This window comes from Diadema antillarum, unplaced genomic scaffold, assembly GCF_040938485.1.
Source record: "Diadema antillarum isolate AM-2024a unplaced genomic scaffold, OU_Dant_1.0 seq00001664_RagTag, whole genome shotgun sequence".
In the NCBI taxonomy this organism is placed as follows: domain Eukaryota; kingdom Metazoa; phylum Echinodermata; class Echinoidea; order Diadematoida; family Diadematidae; genus Diadema; species Diadema antillarum.
The window spans coordinates 284,697-310,907 of record NW_027272363.1 but is presented as its reverse complement, the minus strand read 5'-3'; the positions used below and the strand labels follow the sequence as shown (position 1 = coordinate 310,907).

The window sequence follows — 26,211 nt, the reverse complement described above, 5'->3', positions numbered from 1 at the left end:
TATATATATATATATATATACAGGTTACTTATAAATTTTGAAACATCCCAGGACTATACATTCGTATTTAAAATATCATGTCTGGAACCAACCAAAGAGCAAGTATCCATGGCAACCATCTACTCAGGTCCTTTAGGTAAAATAGTTTCTACGAATTTCTGCCAAACATTCTGGTCAACACGTCCCTCACCACACACACAAACCCGATTCCATATCATTTTGTATTTATATTGTGCATTTTAGGGATTTTAAGCTAATTCAATGTTTACCGTGGCAACTGTCCTGCAACAAAAAATGTCAAAAATATCTTGTTCAAGTTATTGGACCTTTGGACAAATGCTCCAATCCAAACGTTGATATAGTAGCATTTACAACACATGATTACATACATTTTCCTATATTGAGGGCTGTGTGGTGGCCATGTTGGACGCCATTTTGAATAATCAAAATTGCCCAAGGGTGAGAGCTCCACAACCCCCTGAATACCTTTGAAAAGACCCAAAAGATGAATAATCATCAGAGAGAAAAAAACTGTATCAGAGAAAAAGTACTTCGGCCAAAAAAAAAAAAAAAAAAAAAAAAATGGCTTTTGGCTGCCGGACTTCTAAATACGGTATAAACAGAAAATAGCATCGAAATTCTCCTAGACACATCTGGAGGCGGTGATAAGAATTTTCAAAATAGATGCAGTAATGTACTCATTAATTTATGAAATAAAGGTAAAGTATGTGGGCCCATAAGTAGACATATTCATGGGGTACTCCATGACATTTCATCCCTGCCTGCCTCTGAGTAGTTGTCGTGGGCCGTGGGTTCGGGGGATGCCCGATGGGGAATTATTGTTCTGGTGAATTGGCCTGGAGGTTAAGAAGTTTGATATCCAGAGGTAATAGTTGTAGGCTATCAGGATTGGTGGGAAAGCCCTAGAGGGAGTAATCAACCGGGTGATATTTATCTGGTGGGTAATTGCCCTGCGAAAATTGTCCTGGTGGTATTTATCCGGGGATGGGGGATGTTTTCGGGGGAGGGGGTGAGTTGCAGGGCCGTCACCAGCTTTTTTTTCAAAGGGGGAGGGTGCGTTTTGACAGTAAATGTAAACTGTGAGATTTTTTTTTATTTGATTTATTGGATCCTGTGTCATCATGTACATTTACACATACTCTATATAATATGTACATACATGTGATTGTATACATACACGAATCTTTCGCTATGAAGGACTATACGGGGGTACATTATGTGACGGTGTGAGATCCTCGACGATGATCAATTTCGCTCCTTCAGTGCGGAGGGTGTGGGAGGGGGATACCCCCTCCCACGGTGGGAACTTTTTGTAAAAACAAGAGTGTAAAAGTCGTGTTTATAGAGCATAGTGAAAATGAAAATAATATGAAGGACTATTACGGGGATACATTATGTGACGATGTGAGATCCTCGGCGAGGGAGCGAAGCAACCGAGCGGGAGAGGGTGTAGGAGGGGGATACCCCTTCCACGGAGGGACTTTATGTGAAAAGAAAAAAAAAAGGAGAATTGCATAACAATTAAATGCGAGCGAGCGGAGCGAGCAAGCTTGAAAATTTTGATATTTTACAATCCCAAACTGCGGTTTATAGCTATATTTTTTCGCTTTGGAAATGAAGGGGGGGGGGGGGGCGCACCGGGCGCAACTGCTGGCAATTACTGCCATCAGCATGAGGATAATGGCATAACGATTAAATGCGAGCAAGCGGATCGAGAGAGCTTGAAAATTTTGACAAATTTACAGCCCAAAAACTTCCGTTTGTACCTATATTTCTACGCTTTGAAAATTAAGGGGGGCGCACAGGGCGCAACTGCTGGCAATTACTGGCAGTAGCATCAGGAGAATGGCATAACAATTAAATGCGAGCGAGCAGAACGAGTGAGCTTGAAAATTTTGACACAGTCAAAAAACTGCCGTTTGTATCTATCGTTTTCGAAATTAAGGGGGGGAGGGCGCACCGGGTGCAACTGCTGGCAATTACTGGCAGCAACGTCAGGAGAACGGCACAACGATTAAATGCAAGCGAGAGAAGCGAGCGAGCTCGAAAATGTTGGCATTTCACAGTTTTAAAAAAATGCCGTTTTTAGCTACGCATCTTTTCACTTTGAAAATTAAGAGGGGGCACCGGGCGCAATTGCTGGCAATTACTGCCAGTAACATCAGGAGAATGGCAAGGCGATTAAATGCGAGCGAGCTTGAAAATTTAAATTCATGAAATTCTTCCGTCGAGATGTTTTCATTGCAACTGATTGACAAATTGCCCTACATCGACGTAAATAAGCACTGAATTGATCAGTGTTTTAGTAGTAGCCATGATAAAAAATCATGGGCGTACATACTCGAGCAGGATTCGAACCTACGACCTCCTGATCACCGGACAGGCGTCATCTCCACTAGACCACCGAGCTTTCGCCCGACAGCAAGTGTTGGTTCTAATCCTTATAGCATGCAGCGGGTACTGCTTTGTTATTTAAATTCATGAAATTCTTCCGTCGAGATGTTTTCATTGCAACTGATTGACAAATTGCCCTACATCGACGTAAATAAGCACTGAATTGATCAGTGTTTTAGTAGTAGCCATGATAAAAAATCATGGGCGTACATACTCGAGCAGGATTCGAACCTACGACCTCCTGATCACCGGACAGGCGTCATCTCCACTAGACCACCGAGCTTTCGCCGGACAGCAAGTGTTGGTTCTAATCCTATAGCATGCAGCGGGTACTGCTTTGTTATTCAAATTCATGAATTTCTTCCGTCGAGATGTTTTCATTGCAACTGATTGACAAATTGCCCTACATCGACGTACATATTTTCTTTTTCAGAGTGTTTTTGCCTTATACACTTGTACTAGGTGTTTCAAAAAACATTTCCCACTTTTGACCATTGATAGTCCAAAAACTATTCATCCGATAAATTTGTCATTGATATGAGTAATAGCTGAATAGTGTACAATTTTGTTGAAGGTAATTTGGATGTGAAAGCATGAATCAGTTTCATTAAATCTAAGATTGATTTTGAAGTAAGGTTTCAGATTTTGGTCAAATTTTAACCCTCTGTACAAAAATGAACTTTGCACAGGAACCAATGATGTGTATGTGAGTGTGTGCTGACAATGGCCCTAAACAATGGACATGCCTGAACCACCTGTTGACTCGGCGTCAGTCTCGCGCTCCCAGGCACATGAATCCTTAATCAATAATTCATGTTGATTGCCCTGGGCACTGCTAGTCTGAATTCATGCACGATAAAGGGTAAAATGCATGCACATGGAAAAAGTAAGCACATGCTTCCATCATGTGCTCGCAAACACCACATTTCATTCCAGCTGGCAATCATTTTCAAATTTTGCTTCACATATCACTAAATCTGGGATATAAATAAGCGTAAATGATCTAAAGTTTTTCATTTTAATACAACTGTTTACTAATATTCTGACAAATTTGTCGATTTTTCGATAAAAGAGATCATTTTTGGTAAAGAGTTCAGCAGCATTTTTCATTGGGGCGATTTGTTTCACAGTTGTGAGTAGATTTATTTAAGGCTCCGTATACACAAGTGTATACTCTAACTGATTTTCTTTGCTTCCTGTCACCTTGTTTACGACAGAACAGAAGGTATTCATTGGAATTTCGTTTTTCAGAAGTAGGGAGAGCACTGTCGCCACTCAACGACAGTATCGGCAGGCGTTTCACTTTACACAGATACTGCCAGAGGCTGAATAAAGACTAGTTGTGATAGTGGAATTTCTCGTGAATAAATAATAAAGCATTGAAACCCTGGCCATTGTTTAGGACCATTGTCAGGGTGTTAACCACACACTCCCATACACACCCATTGACCCCTGTGCAAAGTGAAGTTTTGTACAGAGGGTTGAAAATAGAGCAAAATCTGGAACCTAACTGTGAAATTAATCATGGATTTCATGAAACTGATTTATGCTTTCATATTTAAACCACCTTCAACAAAATTGTACACTATTCAGCTATCACTAATATCAATGACAGTGTTATCTGATGTATAGTTTATGAATTATTAAGAATCAAAAGTGGGAAATGTTTTTTGAAACACCTAGTATAATATCAACTTCGGTTAAATCAATATGCATGACTCATGAATAAAAACTACAGGTAAGTATAGTGAGATCATTAACAGGAAATCATGAAACAAACTGGATTATTTCATTCTCAAGGACTGTAGTTTATTACGAACAATGTATGTATTATGTCAATGTCATGAATGTGAAAGTTATTTCATTATAGCCTTCACCTTGTACCACATAGGAAGTCTCATTTTTGAAATGTTGTTTTCACATAACACTTAATGAACGATTTTTAAGGAAATGTATGCAGGCTGTAATATTGCAATGTATGTTCCAATAATTTGACAAAACCATGAAAATATTTCACATTGTATGATTTTATTTTTGTATTACAACTTGGAAACAAATGAAAACATGCACATCCCAGCTAACAGTCGGTTTATCCATCCAATAAGTATTACACAAAGATGTTAGTCTCTTGCCATCTAATTTTAATAGTGTCAAGCAATTTTGTTGCAATGTGTATATATGCATGTTATGGGACTGTCCTTGAAAGTGACATTGAGCAGTTACCATGGCAACCAGGACATATCAACTTCATAATAATAACAGAGGGAGGTACTGGTATGTGTAACCAATATAGGCATATATGAAGTAAAGACCTGAAATATGGTATTTCACATTTTCACATCATTGCTATACTGCAATTCAATCATTCGGCATTTATTCACAATTAAATTCAAGTTTAGGTTGCTATGGCAACTATAAATATAAATTAAGGCTAGATTAATGGTAACTTCATTAAGGCTTTCTTTGTAAGAGGCATGCAGGTAATTGATATTTCGTTGACGTCGCATGAAATAACAGGCATTTTTGTGTATTTTGCATACTTTGCTAACTTTTTTGAGGTTTGTTCCAAGTATTTGATGGTTACCATGGCAACCAGATTCTGTTCGACTAAAGACATTGTACTAATGTTACTGGCCGTTTAGATAAGTGTTCTAATTGAAGTACTAGTGTTTTAGTGACATTTTTCTGACCCTTGTATAGGCTTCTGATGGCGGCCATTTTGGACGCCACTTTGAATAATTAAAATTGCCCAATGGTGAGAGCTCCACACCCACCTGAATATCATTGTAGAGATCCCAAAGATGAATAATCAACAAAGAAAAAAAAAATATATATATATATCAGAGAAAAAGTACTTAGCCCCCTCGGCTGCCGGACTATAGCATTCATTTCAGTATTGCCCTGCTGCATCATTTTGCAGTAACCACTACATTATAGGTAACACAGAACACTATTTCCATTTAAAATTGCCCTTTTCTAATATTAGGCCCCAAACCATCACCTCTCCTCCAATTAATTTGACACAAGAAAATTACCACTCCCATTTTAATTTTCTAACATCGTTTGTTATTTCAGTCGGAAAAAACTCATACACTGTATTCTGTGAACAGCGAAAAATAACGGGTATCAACGAAGTCTTCGAAATCACAGTGATTATGGTTCTTTGTAATAGTAGACCAGCCAAACCTCAAAAAGGCTCTAGATAAGGATTCGACGGCATTTTTTGTTAATGCTCCGTTCTCATACTGAAAGTCTTGCAAAAATACTAAGGAATAGCGTACGGCCGGATGTCACGCGCGTTTTTGCCGAAAAATGTCATTTTTAGCCCAAAATTCAAAAGCATGTCAAAAATCACGATTTTTATTTTTTGCTTCCATTCAATTGATATTTGAAAGATCATGAGTTTCAATTGTCCCTTTTAATGAAATTGCAATTTAAATGTGTTTCTGTAGCATTTTAAAAAGTCATTTTGTACAGCCATATATGGGAGTCTCAAATAGATATATGTTGTTTTCTCGAAATAATATTTTTGGAATTACTACTGTTTCGTAAAGTTTGCATTTCCAAGCTAACTTAAATCTAATTCAATAGCAGTTTCCATTTTATGAAACTAGAGATGTTTCTTCAATTGAATATGCCTGTATTTTCTCAGGTTTTCTTGAAAAATAAGTTATTTTTGTCGCAATTCCGAACACCTACATAAAAAAAAAAAAATCGTTTCTGAACATTTTCGAGTAACCCCTCGCTCTGCTCGCGCGCGGGATGGCAAGTGCGTGCGTTCGTTTTAGACTTGGGAGGCAGCTAGCTGTTTTGGCCGTGAACTTGGAGACACGGTTACAGAAACTAACTGTTAAAGATAATCAAGATACCTCAAAATGTAAGTAAATTAGTATGATTATCTGCTAAACTACATAAGGAATCCAATTTGATCTTTCAGTTAGACATCTCACATGTATTTGTCCAGGATTTTCTACGTACTTTGTTAGTGTAACGTTATTAGGCCGAGATGGTCACCTTAAACATAACGACTAACGTTAATGGATGGTATTTCGAACCGGTCCCACGTCTGACGAAATCAATCACCCTTGCCAGTATAAAAGAATACCGTTGTTAGACAGAAAACCAGTTATATCTAACGTTAACGTTACATTTCAACTGCTATTTCTACTAAAAATCTATTGCAGAGGTTAGAGTAACACCGTTAAACGCTAACGTTAGATCTAACATTAACAAGTTAGGCCTACGTATATAACTGTAGTGTAGGCCTGCAACAAGGCGAATGCGAATTAAACACTGGATAGTGGAACGTTATTAAACTGTAAACTTTACGCTTTTCGTTCAGGCTCGTCGCTTGTTGCAGTCGAATCGAGGCCTAACACTATTTAACAGTGAGAGATGGTCTAAGTCTATGTAACATTAGATTTTAACGTAAGTTGTAACGTTACAGTGCAATGTAGTTCTTGATCTATATAACCCTTGCCTTGGATTCAGTGTACGTGGCAAAAGGGTCCTACTCGATTACTAACGGTCAATTGTTAGATCTAACACTAACGCTACCAGTGCCAGTTTGTTAGGGCTATATTGTCTAGCAAGGGGTCCACTACTGGCACTAGACCTATCAAAGTATAGATGGTCTATGTCTACTATTTACTACGGTCTTAAAGTAGAGTCTAACATTAGACAGTATGGTACTACACTAGTAATAATAGCCCGACCAGACGCTGTGTATAGGTCTAGTTACAGTAAGTTAGTTATATTAGTACAAACGTTACAACTGCTAGAAATCTAGGCCTTATCTAGGCCTAAACGCTACTTTTAGACAACTCTATCGTTGTGTGTAAGCCCTAGGTCTATTAAACAATGCAATGGTTAGATTTGTGTACAACTTATTCTTTTCCACATGATGCATCTCCAAACGTTTGAAGCGTTGATAGTGTTGATCAAGGTCGGCGTAGGCTCTACCTTCTTCCTCTCTCCTTCCTTCTTCTCTTCTGGTCTAACACAGGTTAGAGTCGAGAAGTTAGGTTCTAACAGTGTTAGACCTAGACCAAAGTCAATCTTTAATACCTAACGTTAAGGGCTCTAGGTCGAAACTCTAACGTTGAGATCTTGAGCATTGACTGTTAGATGTATCTATCTAACGCCACGGTTAGGCCTAGATCTACACTTACACTTGTTTTGCATATCATCTGAAAGCCTGAGAGGACAATTCTTCTTAAGTTCTTCTCTGTCTAGATGTAGATGGTAGATCTATGGATCTATAGTATAGTCACTGTGTTAGAGCTCTTCTCTTACATCAATCAATCCTAACAACTAGACACTAGCCCGTAGCTGACCAGTGCAGTAGACTTGGCCTAGTCTAGACCCTTGACCTAGAGAAGAGGCTACCTAACGGTAGTAGGCCTAGAGGAAGTTCTACAGACTCTGTTAGTCTCTAGACTGTAGATCTGTGTGTAGAACTAAATCAGGACCTAGATCTACATCTAAATGCAGTTTTACTGGCTTGATTTTCATCAGTTTGAGAGATTAAAGTTGGTTCTGAAAGACATCATTCAGATGCACATCCAGAGAGTAGCACTATAGAGGCTGAGACCTTGTGGGTCTGCTAATGCAAGATTTTGTTTTTGATAATTACTAGTATTCTAAAGGTTTCTAGCTGTTTTCTAAAATCTTGGTCTTGGAAAACCTACTTTTATCTTAAAGTGTACCAGTTAGACTGAGGGTAATCTCTAGCTTTTACAAAGTTGTGTAGACTATTGTCTATTACTGAGTAGGCCTAGGCCATAGACCAATTTCATCTAGTAAAAATTTTACATTTTGATTTACTTATAAAGGTAACATTTACTGTCAATTATCTAGGGGAATAAGGAAAATTATGTCAATGCAAATATGTCTTTTCAAAACCAACTTATTTTCAGTATCATTCTTGCTTCTTGCAGTTTAAATTTCATTGTTAATTTATAATCCTTACTTAGTAATTAATAATCAATGAAATATCATTCTTGCTTCTTGCAGTTTAAATTTCATTGTTAATTTATAATCCTCTACTTAGTAACTATTGATGATTGATATTTTCAGCTAGTTGTTCTACCAGGTGGACTGACAGAGTCTTGCTGGCCTTCCTGCTATGCCACAGAGAGAGAGAGAGAGAGAGACCCGAGAGACACATCCTGACTTGCCCATATGTAAATAAAAATCCTTTATTCTTTCTACTTTACAAGAAAGTGCAGAGTGTACGAAACTAGAAATGTTGATAAAAGGATTTTTGACAACTATGTTTTCTTACCAACAACTACATTACCTTACTCTGCTCGCAAAAAATTAATTGTTAAAAAGGAAAAGCACTTTTATCTATAGTACATCATAAAACTAGTTACAAGGTGAATATGAAAATTGAAAATATGAATTTATTATTGTGAAGAGTCCCCTGAAAGAGTAGTATTGTATTTACTGAAGAAGAGATAATGTAAAAATGTAACATAATCATATGAAACCAACACAGATTGGTATGAAATACTGTATATTTCTCATGTGCACTTGACGGAGGCACAAATTTAGAGTGCGAACAGATTGAAATACATCTTTAGTTTCAAGTTAACTTATTTTGGAATTTGTTGCACTGTTGTTTTCATCAAGGTGTGAGCAACACACGGACACGTCGACTTGCAGATGACATCAACCAGAGTGAGAGGAAGAGACGTCAATATCCTGTCTGGATCTAATCTGTGAATCCTTTGTCCGTACTAGCTCTCACAAGTAAGTATTAATGATTAGAAATACCGGTATTAGAAATTTGTCAAAATCCAAGTTGATTACACTGTACCTCAATTTACAAATTGATTTGCATATTTTATAATATATATAAAGATAAATTTTATCTTAATGCACAGACAAATTAAAACACTATGTTATCAAATATTTGTTAGAGGAATTACAGAAGTTTTCTACTGTGTAGATCACTTTTATAAAAAATGCGTGGAGTATCAAAGATGATGAAAATAATAAGAAATAATAAATGACAGATATACATGGTTTGCGGAAGTGACACAAAGACCAACCCCTTCATTTATAGAATCTTATCTAATATCATCTGTATGCTGAATGTGCTTACTTTTGTTTCTTTCGTTCCCTGTCACACTTCAAGGAAAATAATTTTCGTAAGGTCTGATTTATTCTCTTTGAACTTCCTCTACCTCCCTGTCTCCCTGTCTCCCCCCTTCCCTGCCAGGCTATCCGGTCAGCAACCAACGTCTGAATGCAGGGCATCATTGGAACCTCACTTCCTACACACAAGGAATGCCTCCATTTCCTGTTCTCAAGTGTATTCACAACATATATGACTTTGTTACATATTCATTGGGAATTATTTCTTACAGTAGATGAGGTGTAAATTTGATTTCATATGTGATTCCTCCTAATTCTTTAGTGCTGGAGTAAAACAATGACGGATATTTAAATGTCCACAAAACTACTGGGTTAATGTGATCTACAGTAGAATTGGATTCATTTTCAATTTTGCAGGCAGCATTATTAAGATCACAGTGCCTAACAGCATAGATCATGGAGATTAATCCTATATATTCTCTGAAGCCAAAGCGTCAACGTTTAAATCCTGTCGGATTACAATGCTTTTTTTGCAGCAAAAGGGAAGGTGAACTTCGTCTTTCTTCAAGAGACGGAAGAAAAAGAACATGGGACGTTGGTCAGCGAAGAAGAAAACTGCACGACACTAAATATGCTGAAGTAGTGAAAAAACTAGATAACATCAGTCAAGAAGAATGTTGTGAATCTGAACTGAGATGGCACAAAGATTGCTATGCTAGTTTCAGCTCTGAAAGAATACTACATAGATTGGAGGGACGAATAGATGTCGAGGCTTCTAGCTCAACACCTACGACACGAAGTTGTGAAAAGAGGATAGACAGGTCGAAATGTATGTTTTGCCAAGAAGAGAGAAATGCAAAATTGCATCACGTACAGACTGCAGTAAAGAGTGAAGATATCATTAGGAAGGCCCAAAATGATCCTGTCATGCAGCTGAGGCTCTCTGGGGTAACTGATTTGATAGCAGCAAGAGCTAAATACCATCTTGGGTGCTTGGTAACCTTTGAACGAAGATCCACAAAAGATGAGAGCAAGCAGAATATCCAGGAGCATTTGATTGATGAGCATCTGAAAAAACTCTGCAGGGAACTTTGCATAGGCCTTGCTAAAGGGAATGTTTATCTGATGTCTGATGTATGGGAAAACTTCAGGAGTTCATGCATAGATATGGGTATTGCTATTCCATTGAGGTATCAGAGCAGGAAATCGACTTTCTATGAAGCAATACAGTTGGTAATTGGAAAACAGGCCAGTTACGTGAGGACTCTTTCTACAGGTTCTCTGCTCATGTACCCAGGGGAACAGTCCAACTATGTCATCTCAAAATCTCTGACAAAGTCGTGTCAAAGTTTGTTTTCGACTGATTCTGAGTCCAGCCAAGACTCTGATACTCCAATAATGAGATTGACTACAGGAAATGCATGTCAAGAGCTAGTTCACGTTGCCATGAGAGTGAGACAGGATCTTCTTGACAGCCCTGGTCTTTCATGTACCTGGCAAGATCTTGATCAAGAACACGTGGATCAAGTCATTCCAAACAGCCTATACACGCTGCTGAGGTTGCTTTTCGGGGGAATGGATATGGTACATGAGGAGAGAGAAGAAGATGACAGCATCAAGCAAACTGTATGCAGTATCGCACAGGACATTGTGTATGCAGTATCAAACAGACGAAAGCTTACTCCAAAGCACGTGGGTTTGGGTCTTGCCCTCCACCAGGTTACCAGATCGGAGGCACTTCTTGAGCTCTTCCATGCTGCAAATCACACGATTGGCATAGACACTGTGAGAAGAATCGATACAACAATAGCAAATGCGATACTAGACAGGTATGCAAAGAATGGTTATGTCTATATCCCAACTAATATTGTCACTGGTAGAATGGTTCATTGCTCATGTGATAATATTGATGTTCTGGAAGACACTCTCGATGGAAAGAACACGTTCCATTGCACACAGATGATGGTTTGGCAGAGAGGTCCAGCTCCAAAGCAAGAAAGAGGGGAAGTAGAGAGAATGCCCTTCCTCAGGCCGAGAGCTATCAATCCTGATGCCCCGCAGGAGTTTCAGAAGCTCGATAAAGCAGTTCTTCCACATGGCAAGAGGCCAACTCCTTCATTTCATGGTGAGAGAAACATTGAGGTAGAATTCCGCAGTAGCATTAGCGATGAAAGGAGTAAGGCTCGAAGTAAAGATATGGCATGGATTGTATCACGTGTACAAGGGGAAGAACAAAATCAATCCGTTCCGTCATGGAGAACATTCAATGAAATGACAAGTGTAGTTGATCCTCCTATGACAACGGCAGGAATGCTTCCTATCCTGCAAGCGCCAGCTGATGACAACGACACACTCACAACAGTCATCAATAGATTTATTGCCATATCAACGCATCTTGGACAGGAGCATACTATCATCACAGCTGATCAACCATTGTACAGTAGAGGAAAGGAACTGACATGGGCCAACCCTAAGTTTGGAAAAGTAATTTTCCTCCTTGGCGGACTCCACATTACTTTCAACTTCCTGAAGGCTATTGGCCAGCATATGGAAAGTGCTGGGCTTGATGATCTGTGGACAGAAGCAGGAGTCTATGCAACGAACACCACAGATTCCATGCTTGATGGAAAGGCCTATTACCGTGCTGTTCGAGGACACCAACTAACATATGAGGCACTATGGCGCATCAAGTGGCCACTCTTCCAGAAGTGGCTTTCTGTGAACAGCGCAGAACGTGGATTGCATCTTTCGGGACTTGCCAAAGACGTTACGCGGAGTTTCAAGGAACAGAGAAGAAAGGGTAAAGATGCATGTGGATCAGTGTCACTGCTATCAGACTTCATAACTCAGAACAAGATACATGGTCTCGTCAGAGAATTTGACAGGAGCTTTTCTGACAACCCAAACTTTGTGCTGTGGTCCACATACATGGAAATGGTTGAAGTACTGCTAGATTTCATCAGGAGTGAGAGGGATGGTAACTGGAATCTGCATCTAGAAACCTTCGAAGCAATGCTTCCCTGGCTAACAGTCTATGATCATACCAACTATGCAAGATGGGGTCCTGTTTATCTGTCGGACATGAGACTTCTCAGCAAAACTGCTCCTTCCATCCATGCCGAGTTTGCAGCAGGCAACTTTGTGGTGAAACGGTCTAAGAGGTGCTTCAATCAAGTCTCTGCAGACCATGCAACAGAGTGGATTAATCGCATATGCAAGATGCATAGTGGCATCATTGGCATTACGAGGAATGACCAGGCAAGGAACAAGTTTTGTGTCACATGGGCAGAGCGGTCCAGGATAACGCAAGATATGCGTTCTTTGTACAACCTAGCAGATGAGGAGGATGTCCCCGTCACCCGTGTTGATGGCCTTTCTTTGAGAAGAGAGCATGACATTGAAGATGTTGGCAAGCTGACAACACAGTTGGTAATGTTGGATGTGTTTGGTGCAAGAAATGCAGAAGTTGAAGGAGAATGCTGCAGAGGTGACTCGCCATCCTCTGTCAGGGAACAATGCTTAGTGTCACTTGCTACAAGGGATGTTGCAACTCCTGACGTAATGAGAGATCTGATGACAGCAGAGAAGCGTGGAAAACAACAGGTGATATCGTTTGTGAAGGAGCGATTGATTGAAGGCACAATTGGCTTTCATGCCACCATGAAGAAAAATCGTTCACATACCTTCGCCGATCTCTACAAGACTAAGATAACAACTACTCTTCAAACTCAAAAGACTATCAAAGCTGATCGAAAACTTATGCAGCGGTTGTTGAATGCTGTCACTGGAGGGCGATCTTTGGAAATGGCCAGTGTTCTCGAGCATGAACTGTCACCCATTCCTTTGTCGTTGGCCAACAGTGGTGGTGAACTTAATTCAACTCCCAAGGCAGAGCTTATCAGTGCCTTAATGGGTGAAGTTCATACACCATCAAATGTTCCGGATACCAACCTGAAGACATGTCTACTAATAGATGGTCATGCTCTCATCCAAAGCTTGGGGAAGCCACGTGGATGTCGAACATTTGGTGAATATGCCGATGTTTTCACAAACGTAGTGACACAGAACTTTGGGAAAGTTACAACTAGGGTAGATGTAGTGTTCGATCGTTACATTGGTGGATCGTCAATCAAAGCGGCTACCAGGGAAAGGCGAGTGGGCAAGAAGAAGCCAATACGAAAACTCATCGATGGACCCCACACCTTACTTCCTCAGACATGGAATCAGTTCATTGCACTAGATGAAAACAAGGCGGATCTTGCAGCATTCCTGAGTACATCGATGATGGAAAGGTGTAAAACTTTACCAGAACAGTATGAGCTGGTAACAGGAGGTGGCTTCTCGAATGGAACAGAGGCACGGTCTTCCAGAAGGAACAGGATACCACTTCAGGCGAACCATGAAGAGGCTGACACCCGTTTGATACTCCATTCATTAGAAGCTGTCAGGAGAGGCTTTGAAAGGATCGTTGTTCAGTGTCGCGATACTGATGTGATGGTGCTTCTGATTCACTTTGTCTTGAATGAAGCCTTGGAAGTTTGGATGATCTCTGGAAATAGGCAGCAGAAGTGTTATCCACTTCATGAATTGTCAGAGACAATGTCTCAAAGTGCAAAAGAGTGTCTCATTGGGTTTCATGCTTTGACTGGCTGCGATACTACTTCTAGTTTTCGTGGTTATGGCAAGAAGTCATGCTGGAAAGTTTTCCTGGAAAATCCTCTTCTGGTGAAAGGGATTGGTCGTGACGGAGAACTTGAGCCAATTGAACAGTTTGTTTGTCAGTTGTATGGAACAAGTATCCAGGCCAATGTAAACTCAGCTAGGCTTCATCTCTTCGGTAAAGCAAAGAAAGGTCTCGAAATGCTACCGCCAAGAAAAGATGCACTGCAACTACATGTTGAAAGAGCAAACTACCAGGCAAAAGTGTGGCTGCAGGCAGACAGAGAAGAAATTGTGATGCCTTTCCCAGCATCCACCCCAGCTTGGAAATTGAAGTCAGGTCGCCTAGTTCCCATCTTCACATCCATACCACCAATTCCAGTTTCTTGCTTGGAACTAGTGTCATGCAGTTGTAAATCCAAGTGCAGCACAGCCAGATGCAGTTGTTTCAAGAATGACTTCAAGTGCACATTTGCCTGTGCATGTGAAGCAATAAATTGTTGTAACCCAGCATACTGAACATACATCTATATTGACTTTATCAATATAATCAGTGCAGTTGGGTTATTTGTCATTTTACAAACTGATTTGATGCATGTACAGAGATTTGTGCATGGTGAAGATTGGCAGAAACGAGTACAATTTTCAGCAATATGGAAGAAGTATCAATAGGTTTCTGAATACTTTTTCATCATTTAAGAACTTTGATTGGGTATTTTTTCCCCCTAAGTTTGATAATTGACATATGTCAGGTGTGCAGGGACCTAGCAATTCTATTTGTAGATTTTGGCAACTTTGAATTCAGAAAAGTATTCAAGGGACGCGCTACTCATGGATTTTCCAAGGGTAGTAGTTTATTTCATCACTATCAATTGAACATTCAGTGCAGAAATTTTAATAGCTCTACGAAACTCGTGACTAATATCAACCAAATTGAAAGTAGACTATTGAATATGTGCAATTGTGGCCGCTATTTCAATAGTGGTGTACTATTTTGAGCACTATATATCAAAACTCCAATGCATTTTGATAGTAATGAGAGTTATCAAATAGATGGATGGGATATATATTGGACAACTTCAATGAACAAAATGGAGAAGTTAAACTATTGCCTGTAGACAAGAATCTGCTTCTCTAAAACTTATGTAACTTTTGAGATGGTAGACAGTAAGCATAATGTGATTTGTAAATGTTAGAAACCCATATCTAAGGATTATTTTCATATTGTTGAAGACTGCTTGTCTGCTCCTGGTTATTCGGAGCCCTCATGAATGTTTACTGGTGTACTTGAAAGTGAGATCATTTATCTACCTTTTCAATCTGATGTCACACTTTTAATATTGTACTGTCACACATTCCTTTGCAAATATTTTGAATTGAATTTGCCCTGAGAGAATGCAGTACATTGTATTTCCCAATAATAGGTATTGCAACCATACCAGAGGCAGATGTACAGCGCATCTTAAGATGATGACATTATGATACACGTAGTATGATTTATTCATGTATCCACTATGTCGTTGTTGTGTTATGCATAATGACGGAAACGTAGATCAGACTACTAATAAGTAATATTGTCAATTCAGCAAGTCTTTTTTTTATGTGTGTGTGTGTAATGAAAAAAAGGGGGTCTTGAAGTGACCGCCAACAAAAGTTGCAGTACGATGTCATGTTGAAAGACCACACTGCCAGGCAAAAGTATGACTGCAGGCAGAAACAGTAGAATCGTGATGCCCTTGCCATCATCGACCTCAGCTAGGCAATTTACGTCTGTTCACCTGGCTTCAATCTGGTCATTCATACCATTCGAATCAACATTTTCATCTTGGAATTGCGTCAAGTAGATGCAGATCCAAATGCAGCACAGCCAGATGTAGTTGTTTCAAGAAGAACTTTAAGTGCCCATCTGCCTTTGCATATGATCCAGTTAATTCTTTTACCGAACATACTGTATGGCTGTACATTAACTCCATCGACGTGGTTGATATACAATCAGCCCAGTCTGTTTTGTTGTCAAACTGATATGACGCAAGTAACATAGATTTGCATAACGTTGATATCGCCTGCTGCTATAGTGGTAAAGGTACGCTGATGAAAATCCATTCTCGGAAAAAAAAAATTAATATCGTCTCCCGTTCATTTTTTTATTGTGTATAGATTGACTTAGTGAACATTGTATGAGATTATGGTGATTGAGAGTTATGTCGTCAGGTGCCTGGGGAATTTTGAGAGTTCATGATCACTGAATTTTGTTGTTGTTGAAGATGTGACAATATAGAAAGAAAAGAAATTCGTATGTAATCAGAGAATTATACATATACATATATATGTATATTTATACATATATACACATATATATACATATATGTATATATGTACACATGTATATTTGTATATTTGTATATATATATATATATATATATATATATATATATATATATATATATACATTCGTATCCTGGATGCATGATACATATAATTTTTTTATGTCATCGAATTCGTGTTCATTCCAAACAATGTTCATTTACTATTTCCAAAGTTTTTACACATTCAACCATCATACAAAAACTACTCATATCAAGTTAGTCTCCCACGGGAAGACAGATCAAAAATGAAATGTGAATTCAAGTACTTTATTTTATGACAGCTTACTGAAATAAAAGAAATCTTATGCCTATCCGTTGCATGTGCTTGCATGCCAGACCATGAATCCCCAAGCTTAGGGCCTACTCGGGGAAAGGGGTAAAGGATGAGAAATTTTGATATAATTTTTTCTCAATAAAAGGTAATTAAACTATCAAGGTTTCCATGACAATCATTTCCAAACGTAGTAAACAATGCATATTTAACTTCTTTTGGTTTCATTGTGTAACTGACATTTCTTTTTAAAGAGAAATGTTTCAAATACTTGTGTACGTGTTAGAATTATGCCATTATTGTTTGAAATTTTCTGAGACTCCACATAATGACTAGTTGCTATGGTAACAGCACTACTGATTGCCCTCTATAATTTTTAGGGCAAAGAAACACATTTCATTAATATCAAGTTGTCACAAAGGAGCTGTTACAGCCAAGTTTTCAACACATCCATTGACTTCGCTAATATATCACATAAATTACCATTTGTGCTTAAAATGTGTATAGGCGTATACGCTATAGGGATCCTACATTCAATTTTCTTTCAAAATGCGCGTCCGGTAAAAATACATCGTTCCTTTAAGGATAACACAAAACAAGTTATATTTAACCTCATCTCACAATTTCTTTGTTGCATGTGATTTCAGAACATATACAATATGTCCAGTAAATAAATACTTGTAAATAGTTCGATTTAGATAGTGTAAAAAAAACTTTGAAATATGAGTAGATTTCACAAATGATAATTTTGAGTAAATCACGATTTTATATTTCATCGTGCCATATATTCGTGTGTAATAATAAAAATTCAAATGCATATTAGTCATATTCTTAACTTCAAATTAAAGAAAAGACCTTTGTAATTTGAAAGGTACTTATTAATCATTACTTATTTCGACAAAAAAATAAAAATCGTGATTTTTGACATGCTTTTGAATTTTGGGCTAAAAAAGGCATTTTTCGGCAAAAACGCGCGTGACATCCGGCCGTACGCTAAACTTCAGTATTTTTGCAAGACTTTCAGCTGGGAAACTTAGCATTAACAAATTTTGCCGTGCAAAGTAAAAAAAATCGTCTTGGCTGGCCTACTATAATGATCTCGGTATTCCCGAGCCGCTCAGAGCCGATAATACATTAACCATCTGGGTTTTTTTTTTTTTTTTGTCTTGTCACTTTGTTTACTTGCTTGTTTGCTTGCTTACTTTGCGGTCGTCCTGGTCATCCAAGGCTAACGCTCAGAGATCCCCATTTCTGCATTCTGTCTAGGAATGTAATCGTGAAAAGCTTGCTTGCTTCACATATGATAATGATGATTATGTGAATAATGATGATATTAATAATGATAATGATAATGATGATGATAATAATAATAATAATAATAAATAAATAAATAAATAAATAAATAAATAAATAAATAAATAAATACTAATAATGGTGCCTATACTTGCACAGGGCGCAGGTCTACTTTTTTCGATGGCGTTTCAAGAAATAAAAATGAATTTAAATATCATACATGTTCAAACAAGAAAACACAGAAGAAAATGACAAGCAACAAACAACCACATATACCAGATAAAGATTGCAATCGTTCCGAACATTACATATTGCAGTTATAGTCCTCATTGTGAGGGGAACAGATACGTTTTAAGTTTGGATTTCAACATTCTATAGATGACAGTAATAGAGTAGGTATACGAGGAAAAGGGTATGAACCGAATGATGTACTAATAAGTTTTCGTGACATCTTTTTTTTTTTTTTGGGGGGGGGGGGGAATATTACACAATATAGCGAATTCGAAAAACCCAACCGAGAAGGAGGCAAAGAATGATTAAGCATAACAGCCACGGGCGTAAATTCCCCCTGTAATGGAGGCGGGGGGGGGGTGGTCTGTACATAATTTTATTACATAAAAGAAATGTTACCCTTTTATTGAATTTATTTGGGCACTATTCAGGGCCGCGCCACATTTTTGAAAGGTGGGGGGGGGGGGTAAAAATTACCTTTCAGTGAAGACGAAAGGAAATCAAAAGACAAGAGAAACAACAAAAAAGTCTTCATACTGACAAGCAAAAACAAACAAACAAAAACAAGAACAAAAAGACTACATATTTTTGCTGCCACTTCCCTCCCACTTTATAATTCATGCAAAAGAATGGGACATTCGCTCCCTGTAAAGTGTGTGTGTGTGTGTGTCGGGGAGGGGGGGCGGTCACCAAGCTTCTCCCCCTCCAAAAAAACAAAAACAAAAAACAAAAGTGTGCGCCGGTCAGGTTATTGGCTTGTAACCGTGGTAATGGTGACTATCGCCGATCACCCCCCCCCCGTACGGATTTATGCCGTTGATATCAGCTGCAGATTTTGATCCAACAACAACAACAACAAAAAAGAGGAATCGTATATTTGAAACTTAAATAACCCAACTGATATCTAACATTCCGCTGAACTTGAGTTATATGACTTCGATATGAGATTTCGTGATCGACTATCACACATAAGTTACGGGCTGTTTTTGATGAAGTATACAAGTGCTAGAGACAGGACCGATATGGACATAACATCATTAATGATCGAATTTACTTAACATATGATTCTGAAAACCAATAACTGAACATTTATCATCATTCAGTTTAGGCCACATAAAAGAAGGCTCCATGTGTTAAAGATGTATATAACAATGTACTATAGTACATGAATGTCTTATATCGGAGAACGTGGATACAGCTGCTATTACGTCTTTCACGTTGAGTGAGATATTCAACCAGGATGTAAAGGCCCTAAAGTTATCCAGGGGATTTCTTTTTTCTGAGGGGAGGGGGGAGGGGAGCAAGTAATGGGGGAGGGGGGGTATTCCGGGGGGTAATTATCCGGGGGTAGTTATGGGGGGGGGAGTTATCCATGGGTAGTTATCGGGGGGGGGGGGGTAGTTATCCGGGGAGTAGTTATCCAGGGGGTAGTTATCCAGGGGTAGTAATCCGGGGTAGTTGTCCAGGGGTAGTTGTCCGGGGGTAGTTATCTGGTGGTAGTTATCCGGGGGGTAGTTATCCAAGAGGTAGATATCTGCGGCGGTAGTTATCTGGGGGTAGTTATCCTAGGGGTAGTTATCCAAGGGTACTCATCCTGGGGGTGGTTATCCATGGGGTAGTTGTCCTAAGGGGGAATCGCCCAGAGGGGTGATTGCCCTAGGAGGATAGTTGTCCAGGGGGTAGTTGTCCTAGGGGGTAGTTGTCCTAGAGGGTAATTGCCCTGGAGGGTAATTGCCCTATGGGGTTAGTTGTCCGGCAGGTAGTTGCCCTAAGGGGGCAATTGTCCTGAGGGATAATTATCCAAGTGGCAGTTATCCGGAGGGTAGTTTTCCAGGGGGTAGTGTTCCTAGACTCCAAATGTCGAAAAACAACTTGTCACCTTGATTTCTTGTCCTAAACAAATTCCAACCACTCGTTGACTTGTCTTTTTGTCCGCAACAAGTCGACTTTTCTGTTCCACTAAATAACCAATTTGTCTTCTTTTCCACAACAAGTCGACTTGTCGTGTTTTGACAACTCGGCATTTTGTCTTCTTGTCCAAAACAAGTCTACTTGTCGAGTATGAACAACTCGTTTTCATGTCTTCTTGTCCAAAACAAGTCGACTTGCCGAGTTTCAACAACTTGTCATTTGACGTCTTGTCCCAAGCAAGTCGACATTCCGAGTTTCAACAACTCGTTATCAAGTCTTCTTTTCCAAACAAGTCAACTTCCCGAGTTTCAACAACTCATTTTCATGTCTTTTTGTCCAAAACGAGTCGACTTGCTGAGTTTCAACAACTCCTTATCATGTCTTTGTGTCCCAAACAAGTCGACTTGCCGAGTTTCAATAACTTGTCATCTTGACTTCTTGTCCAAAGCAAGTCGACATTCCGAGTTTCAACAACTCGTTATCATGTCTTCTTTTCCCAAAAAAGTCGACTTCCCGAGTTTCAACAACTCATTTTCATGTCTTTTTGTCCAAAACGAGTCGACTTGCTGAGTTTCAACAACTCGTTATCATGTCTTTGTGTCCCAAGCAAGTCGACTTGCCGAGTTTCAACAACTTGTTATCTTGACTTCTTGTCCAAAACGAGTCGACTTTCCAAGTTTCAACAACTTGTCATCTTGACTTCTTGTCCAAAGCAAGTCGACTTGCCGAGTTTCAACAACTCGTTATCATGTCTTCTTGTCCCTAACGAGTCGACTTGCCGAGTTTCAACAACTTGTCATCTTGACTTCTTGTCCCAAGCAAGTCGACTTGCCGAGTTTCAACAACTCTTTATCATGTCCTCTTGTCCCTAACGAGTCGACTTGCCGAGTTTCAACAACTTGTCATCTTGACTTCTTGTCCCAAGCAAGTCGACTTGCCGAGTTTCAACAACTCGTTATCATGTCTTCTTGTCCCTAACGAGTCGACTTGCCGAGTTTCAACAACTTGTCATCTTGACTTCTTGTCCCAAGCAAGTCGACTTGCCGAGTTTCAACAACTTGTCATCTTGACTTCTTGTCCCAAACGAGTTGACTTTCCGAGTTTCAACAACTTGTCATCTTGACTTCTTGTACAAAGCAAGTCGACTTGCCGAGTTTCAACAACTCGTTATCATGTCTTTTTGTCCCTAACGAGTCGACTTGCCGAGTTTCAATAACTTGTCATCTTGACTTCTTGTCCCAAGCAAGTCGACTTGCCGAGTTTCAACAACTTGTCATCTTGACTTCTTGTCCCAAGCAAGTCGACTTGCCGAGTTTCAACAACTTGTCATCTTGACTTCTTGTACAAAGCAAGTCGACTTGCCGAGTTTCAACAACTCGTTATCATGTCTTCTTGTCCCTAACAAGTCGACTTGCCGAGTTTCAACAACTTGTCATCTTGTCTTCTTGATCCAAGCAAGTCGACTTGCCGAGTTTCAACAACTTGTCATCTTGACTTCTTGTCCCAAACGAGTCGACTTTCCGAGTTTCAACAACTTGTCATCTTGACTTCTTGTCCCTAACGAGTCGACTTGCCGAGTTTCAATAACTTGTCATCTTGACTTCTTGTCCCAAGCAAGTCGACTTGCCGAGTTTCAACAACTTGTCATCTTGTCTTCTTGTCCCAAACGAGTCGACTTTCCGAGTTTCAACAACTTGTCATCTTGACTTCTTGTCCCAAGCAAGTCGACTTGCCGAGTTTCAACAACTTGTCATCTTGACTTCTTGTCCAAAGCAAGTCGACTTTCCGAGTTTCAACAACTCGTTATCATGTCTTCTTGTCCCTAACAAGTCGACTTGCCGAGTTTCAACAACTTGTCATCTTGACTTCTTGTCCCAAGCAAGTCGACTTGCCGAGTTTCAACAACTTGTCATCTTGACTTCTTGTCCCAAGCAAGTCGACTTGCCGAGTTTCAACAACTTGTCATCTTGACTTCTTGTACAAAGCAAGTCGACTTGCCGAGTTTCAACAACTCGTTATCATGTCTTCTTGTCCCTAACGAGTCGACTTGCCGAGTTTCAATAACTTGTCATCTTGACTTCTTGTCCCAAGCAAGTCGACTTGCCGAGTTTTAACAACTTGTCATCTTGACTTCTTGTCCCAAACGAGTCGACTTGCCGAGTGTCAACAACTTGTCATCTTGACTTCTTGTCCCAAGCAAGTCGACTTGCCGAGTTTCAACAACTTGTCATCTTGACTTCTTGTCCAAAGCAAGTCGACTTTCCGAGTTTCAGCAACTCGTTATCATGTCTTCTTGTCCCTAACGAGTCGACTTGCCGAGTTTCAACAACTTGTCATCTTGACTTCTTGTCCCAAGCAAGTCGACTTACCGAGTTTCAACAACTTGTCATCTTGACTTCTTGTCCCAAGCAAGTCGACTTGCCGAGTTTCAACAACTTGTCATCTTGACTTCTTGTCCAAAGCAAGTCGACTTTCCGAGTTTCAACAACTCGTTATCATGTCTTCTTGTCCCGAACGAGTCGACCTGCCGAGTTTCAACAACTTGTAATCTTGACTTCTTGTCCCAAGCAAGTCGACTTGCCGAGTTTCAACAACTTGTCATCTTGACTTCTTGTCCCAAACGAGTCGACTTACCGAGTTTCAACAACTTGTCATCTTGTCTTCTTGATCCAAGCAAGTCGACTTGCCGAGTTGCAATAACTCGGCTTCTCGGTATTTAACCTGTCTTCTCGTCTTCTTATCTCGTCATCTGGTTGGCACTTTTAAGCTTCCGTAGATTCCGGTGGTCGAGTCTACAGTATGTTATCTTATCACAGTTGATGTGTTAAAACCCTTACGCGATCATCGCTTTTTGCCCGTGATCGAGAAAGATGCAAATGTGCATATTGATCAAGCGAATGTATGAATCGTGTCGCTTTATGATCTGTTGTTGATACATACATACACCACAAGATTTTCTCCAATGAATTTTTTAATGAAAAAAAAATATAATTGAGTGTAAATATTTGTTAACCATTATATTGTTAGAAATCATAGAGGTAAAAAAGAAGAAGACATAATTGAAATGTGATGAAAAGAAATTGATACTGAGATCTCTCAGAAACTGTTAAAACTTTCATTTACGGATTTGAAAAAAAAAGAGACTGTTCAGCAGAGATAATAGATATTTGATTATTATACATCCAATAGGAGAGAGGAAAAAAAAAGGAAAGAAAAATACTTTCGACAAAGAAAAATGTTTTGGGTTTTGTTAAACGAGTTTGTTGGATTGGACAAAAGTTTATTGTTTTTAATGATACAAATCAGTTCCTATGAATACTACCTGTATAAGGACATGATTATATGGCGTTTTGTATAGTTGAGTTTTTCAAATGTAGTAACTCAAGACGGAGTAATTTTTTTTTGTGTGTGTGTGTGTGGTTTGTAACAAGAAACAGCCAAAACTGGGAAAACACCACCAAACCATTTTATCGTGAAACTTATAGCTAGTTTGTAATCACAAAATTGAAATTAAAGAATATTTTTCAGATTGGTTCAATGTGTGAAATAACTATGCCATGACCACAGAAATGTGTGACCTAAATTGGTTTAGTAAAGTCAGGGTTATCACTATATGCAGTGAAAAGAGTATCTATCTTTAGCGAGGTCATAACCTACGCGACATGTTGGTTGTTTCTTTTTTCTCATAATGCTTATAATTAATGCCTGAGCACTTGTTCTGAATTTTCAAAAGTGCATATAACGAATTCTATACATGTATATGGATAATTCTAATGTACACTTCTTGGAAGTGCTTCTACTGGGTCCAAGATTACAAATATGGTGAGAAAAAAAATAGCAAATCTACAAAATCAAGTTAAATGGTGTAAATCTGCATCTAGAGTGCAGAGGGAGAAGGGATCTCCGTCAGCATGGTGTATTGTTATTGATTGAATGATGTAAATCTTCTTCATTTGGATGAATCAAAATGGAAAGCTTTGAACCTTGATCTCACGTGAAGTGAATTATCATAAGACGCCTTATTTTGGACTTTTTTGAGTGGCGATTTTTACATCCGTGATATTTTATCACCGTTTGATGCGCTAAAATCCTTACACGATCTTTGTTTTTTATATATCTCGTTTGTAAAAAATTTAAAAAAAAGAAAAAAAGAGAGAGAGAGAAGGAAAAAAGAGCTTAAATCACGCGAAGTGAAATGTTTTAGTTAAATTTTGACATAATTATGGAGCTTGTCAATTCGCAAATGAAAATGAGAGAATAAGTATGATCCAGAGGAGAGACTGACTATAGATATTCATTTTGAACGAACATTTGGTGCGAAATGGTCATCGTGTTTAATAGTCATACTTCTTGACTTTAAAATCATTTTACTTGTTTGTTATAGACAATTTTTTTTCACGGTTACATTCATGAATATTTACCTTTAGACAGTGATGGTCTGGGGCATAGATTTTTTTCGGACTGATTTCCATACATTGATCCGGAAATTGTGGGGGTTGATTTGCTATTCGCAGCTGTCGTCAGTCAGCTCTGATGCGTTGCGTTGCGTCCAAACGTTTGTGTGTTTTGTTTTGTGTTGTGTGTATTGTAATGTTTTCGTCACAGTACAGTCTTGTTTGTGTCGTTACTGTCTGTGTACATAAAATGAAAACTTCCACAGGTTGTTCCTCTTTTCTTTCCTTCATTCTTTTCGTACATGATGCAGGATAACGTTACGTTTATTTCAATGAATTGTCGCGGCCTAGGAGATAGTCGCAAAAGACAAGATGTTTTGTTGTATTTAAAAGCTAAACAATATGATGTTTGTTGTATTCAGGATACACACTTTACTCGGGAAATAGAGACCGATATACGTAGGGAATGGGAAGGTAAATGTTTTTTCTCTTTCAATACGTCCAACTCAAGAGGAGTATCAATTCTTTTTAAGAACGCTGTCCCAGTAAATATAAATAAATTTAAAGTAGATAATGCAGGGAATTTTGTGGTTTTAGATGTAACTCTGTACGAATATAATATTACTATCGTGTCGTTGTATGGGCCAAATACAGACAACCCAACATTTTTTGCAGATCTTCAACAAATTATACTAGATTTTGAGAATCCACATGCTATTGTTTGTGGAGACTGGAATTTAGTACAAGATTCAAACCTTGATACATATAACTACTTGCATGTTAATAACCCGCGAGCAAAACAACAAGTAAATAACATGAAAGATGAATTAGATTTATGTGATCCTTGGAGAATTAGATTTCCAGATAAAAAATATTATACATGGCGACAACCTACCCCTTTTAAACAAAGTAGATTAGATTTCTTTTTGATATCCTCAGAACTTCTTTCATTAGTGCATAAGGTTGATATTCTTCCAGGTTATCGAACAGATCATTCTTTAATTCTTTTAAGTCTCAGTTTGAATCAGTTAAAACGAGGCCCTGGCTTTTGGCAATTTAATAATTCTTTGTTAAAAAACGAAGGTTTTGTTTCACACACTAAGACAAAAATAAAAGATACTATTCTGTTTTATGCAAAAGACGGAGTACAGTTCGATCAAAATGATTGCATAGTGGGTGACTGTGAATTTATTGTAAATGATCAGTTATTTTTTGAAACTTTAATGATGATAATACGGGGAGAAGCAATATCATATGCTTCTTTCGCTAAAAAACAAAGTGTGAATAGTGAAAAGGATTTAGAAAAGAAAATTGAAGAGTTAGAAAGAAAATTGACAATTTTAAATGATAAGAATTGATAAATTGATAATTTGAAATTAGAATTGGAAGCTTTCCGTTTAAAATCAAATGAAGGAAGTGCGATTAGATCTCGGATAAAGTGGATGGAGTTTGGAGAAAAACCTTCTAAATTCTTTTTAAATTTGGAAAAGCAAAATAATATCAATAAAGAAATACGTCAGTTATCGACTGAAAATGGTGATATTTTAGATAAACAAAATGACATACT

The 26,211-nt window shown here is 38.6% G+C and overlaps 1 protein-coding gene and 1 long non-coding RNA gene across 2 annotated transcripts; both read left to right on the top strand.

The window, feature by feature from the left end:
- The first annotated feature begins 8,474 nt into the window (after window positions 1-8,474).
- LOC139711502 (uncharacterized) lies at window positions 8,475-11,539 on the top strand. Its single transcript, XR_011709526.1, has 3 exons — window positions 8,475-8,600; window positions 9,052-9,171; window positions 9,644-11,539. It is a non-coding gene; the product is annotated as an uncharacterized lncRNA (long non-coding RNA).
- A 242-nt stretch (window positions 11,540-11,781) lies between these two features.
- On the top strand, window positions 11,782-16,127 carry LOC139711514 (uncharacterized). Its single transcript, XM_071623390.1, has one exon. The coding sequence runs from the start codon at window positions 11,791-11,793 to the stop codon at window positions 14,695-14,697; it is 2,907 nt and encodes a 968-aa protein (XP_071479491.1). The 5' UTR covers window positions 11,782-11,790; the 3' UTR covers window positions 14,698-16,127.
- Window positions 16,128-26,211: the final 10,084 nt, after the last annotated feature.

Bases quoted from the DNA above. Each gene is read 5' to 3' on its own strand.
- LOC139711514 (XM_071623390.1), top strand. From the start codon at position 11,791: ATGACAAGTGTAGTTGATCCTCCTATGACAACGGCAGGAATGCTTCCT.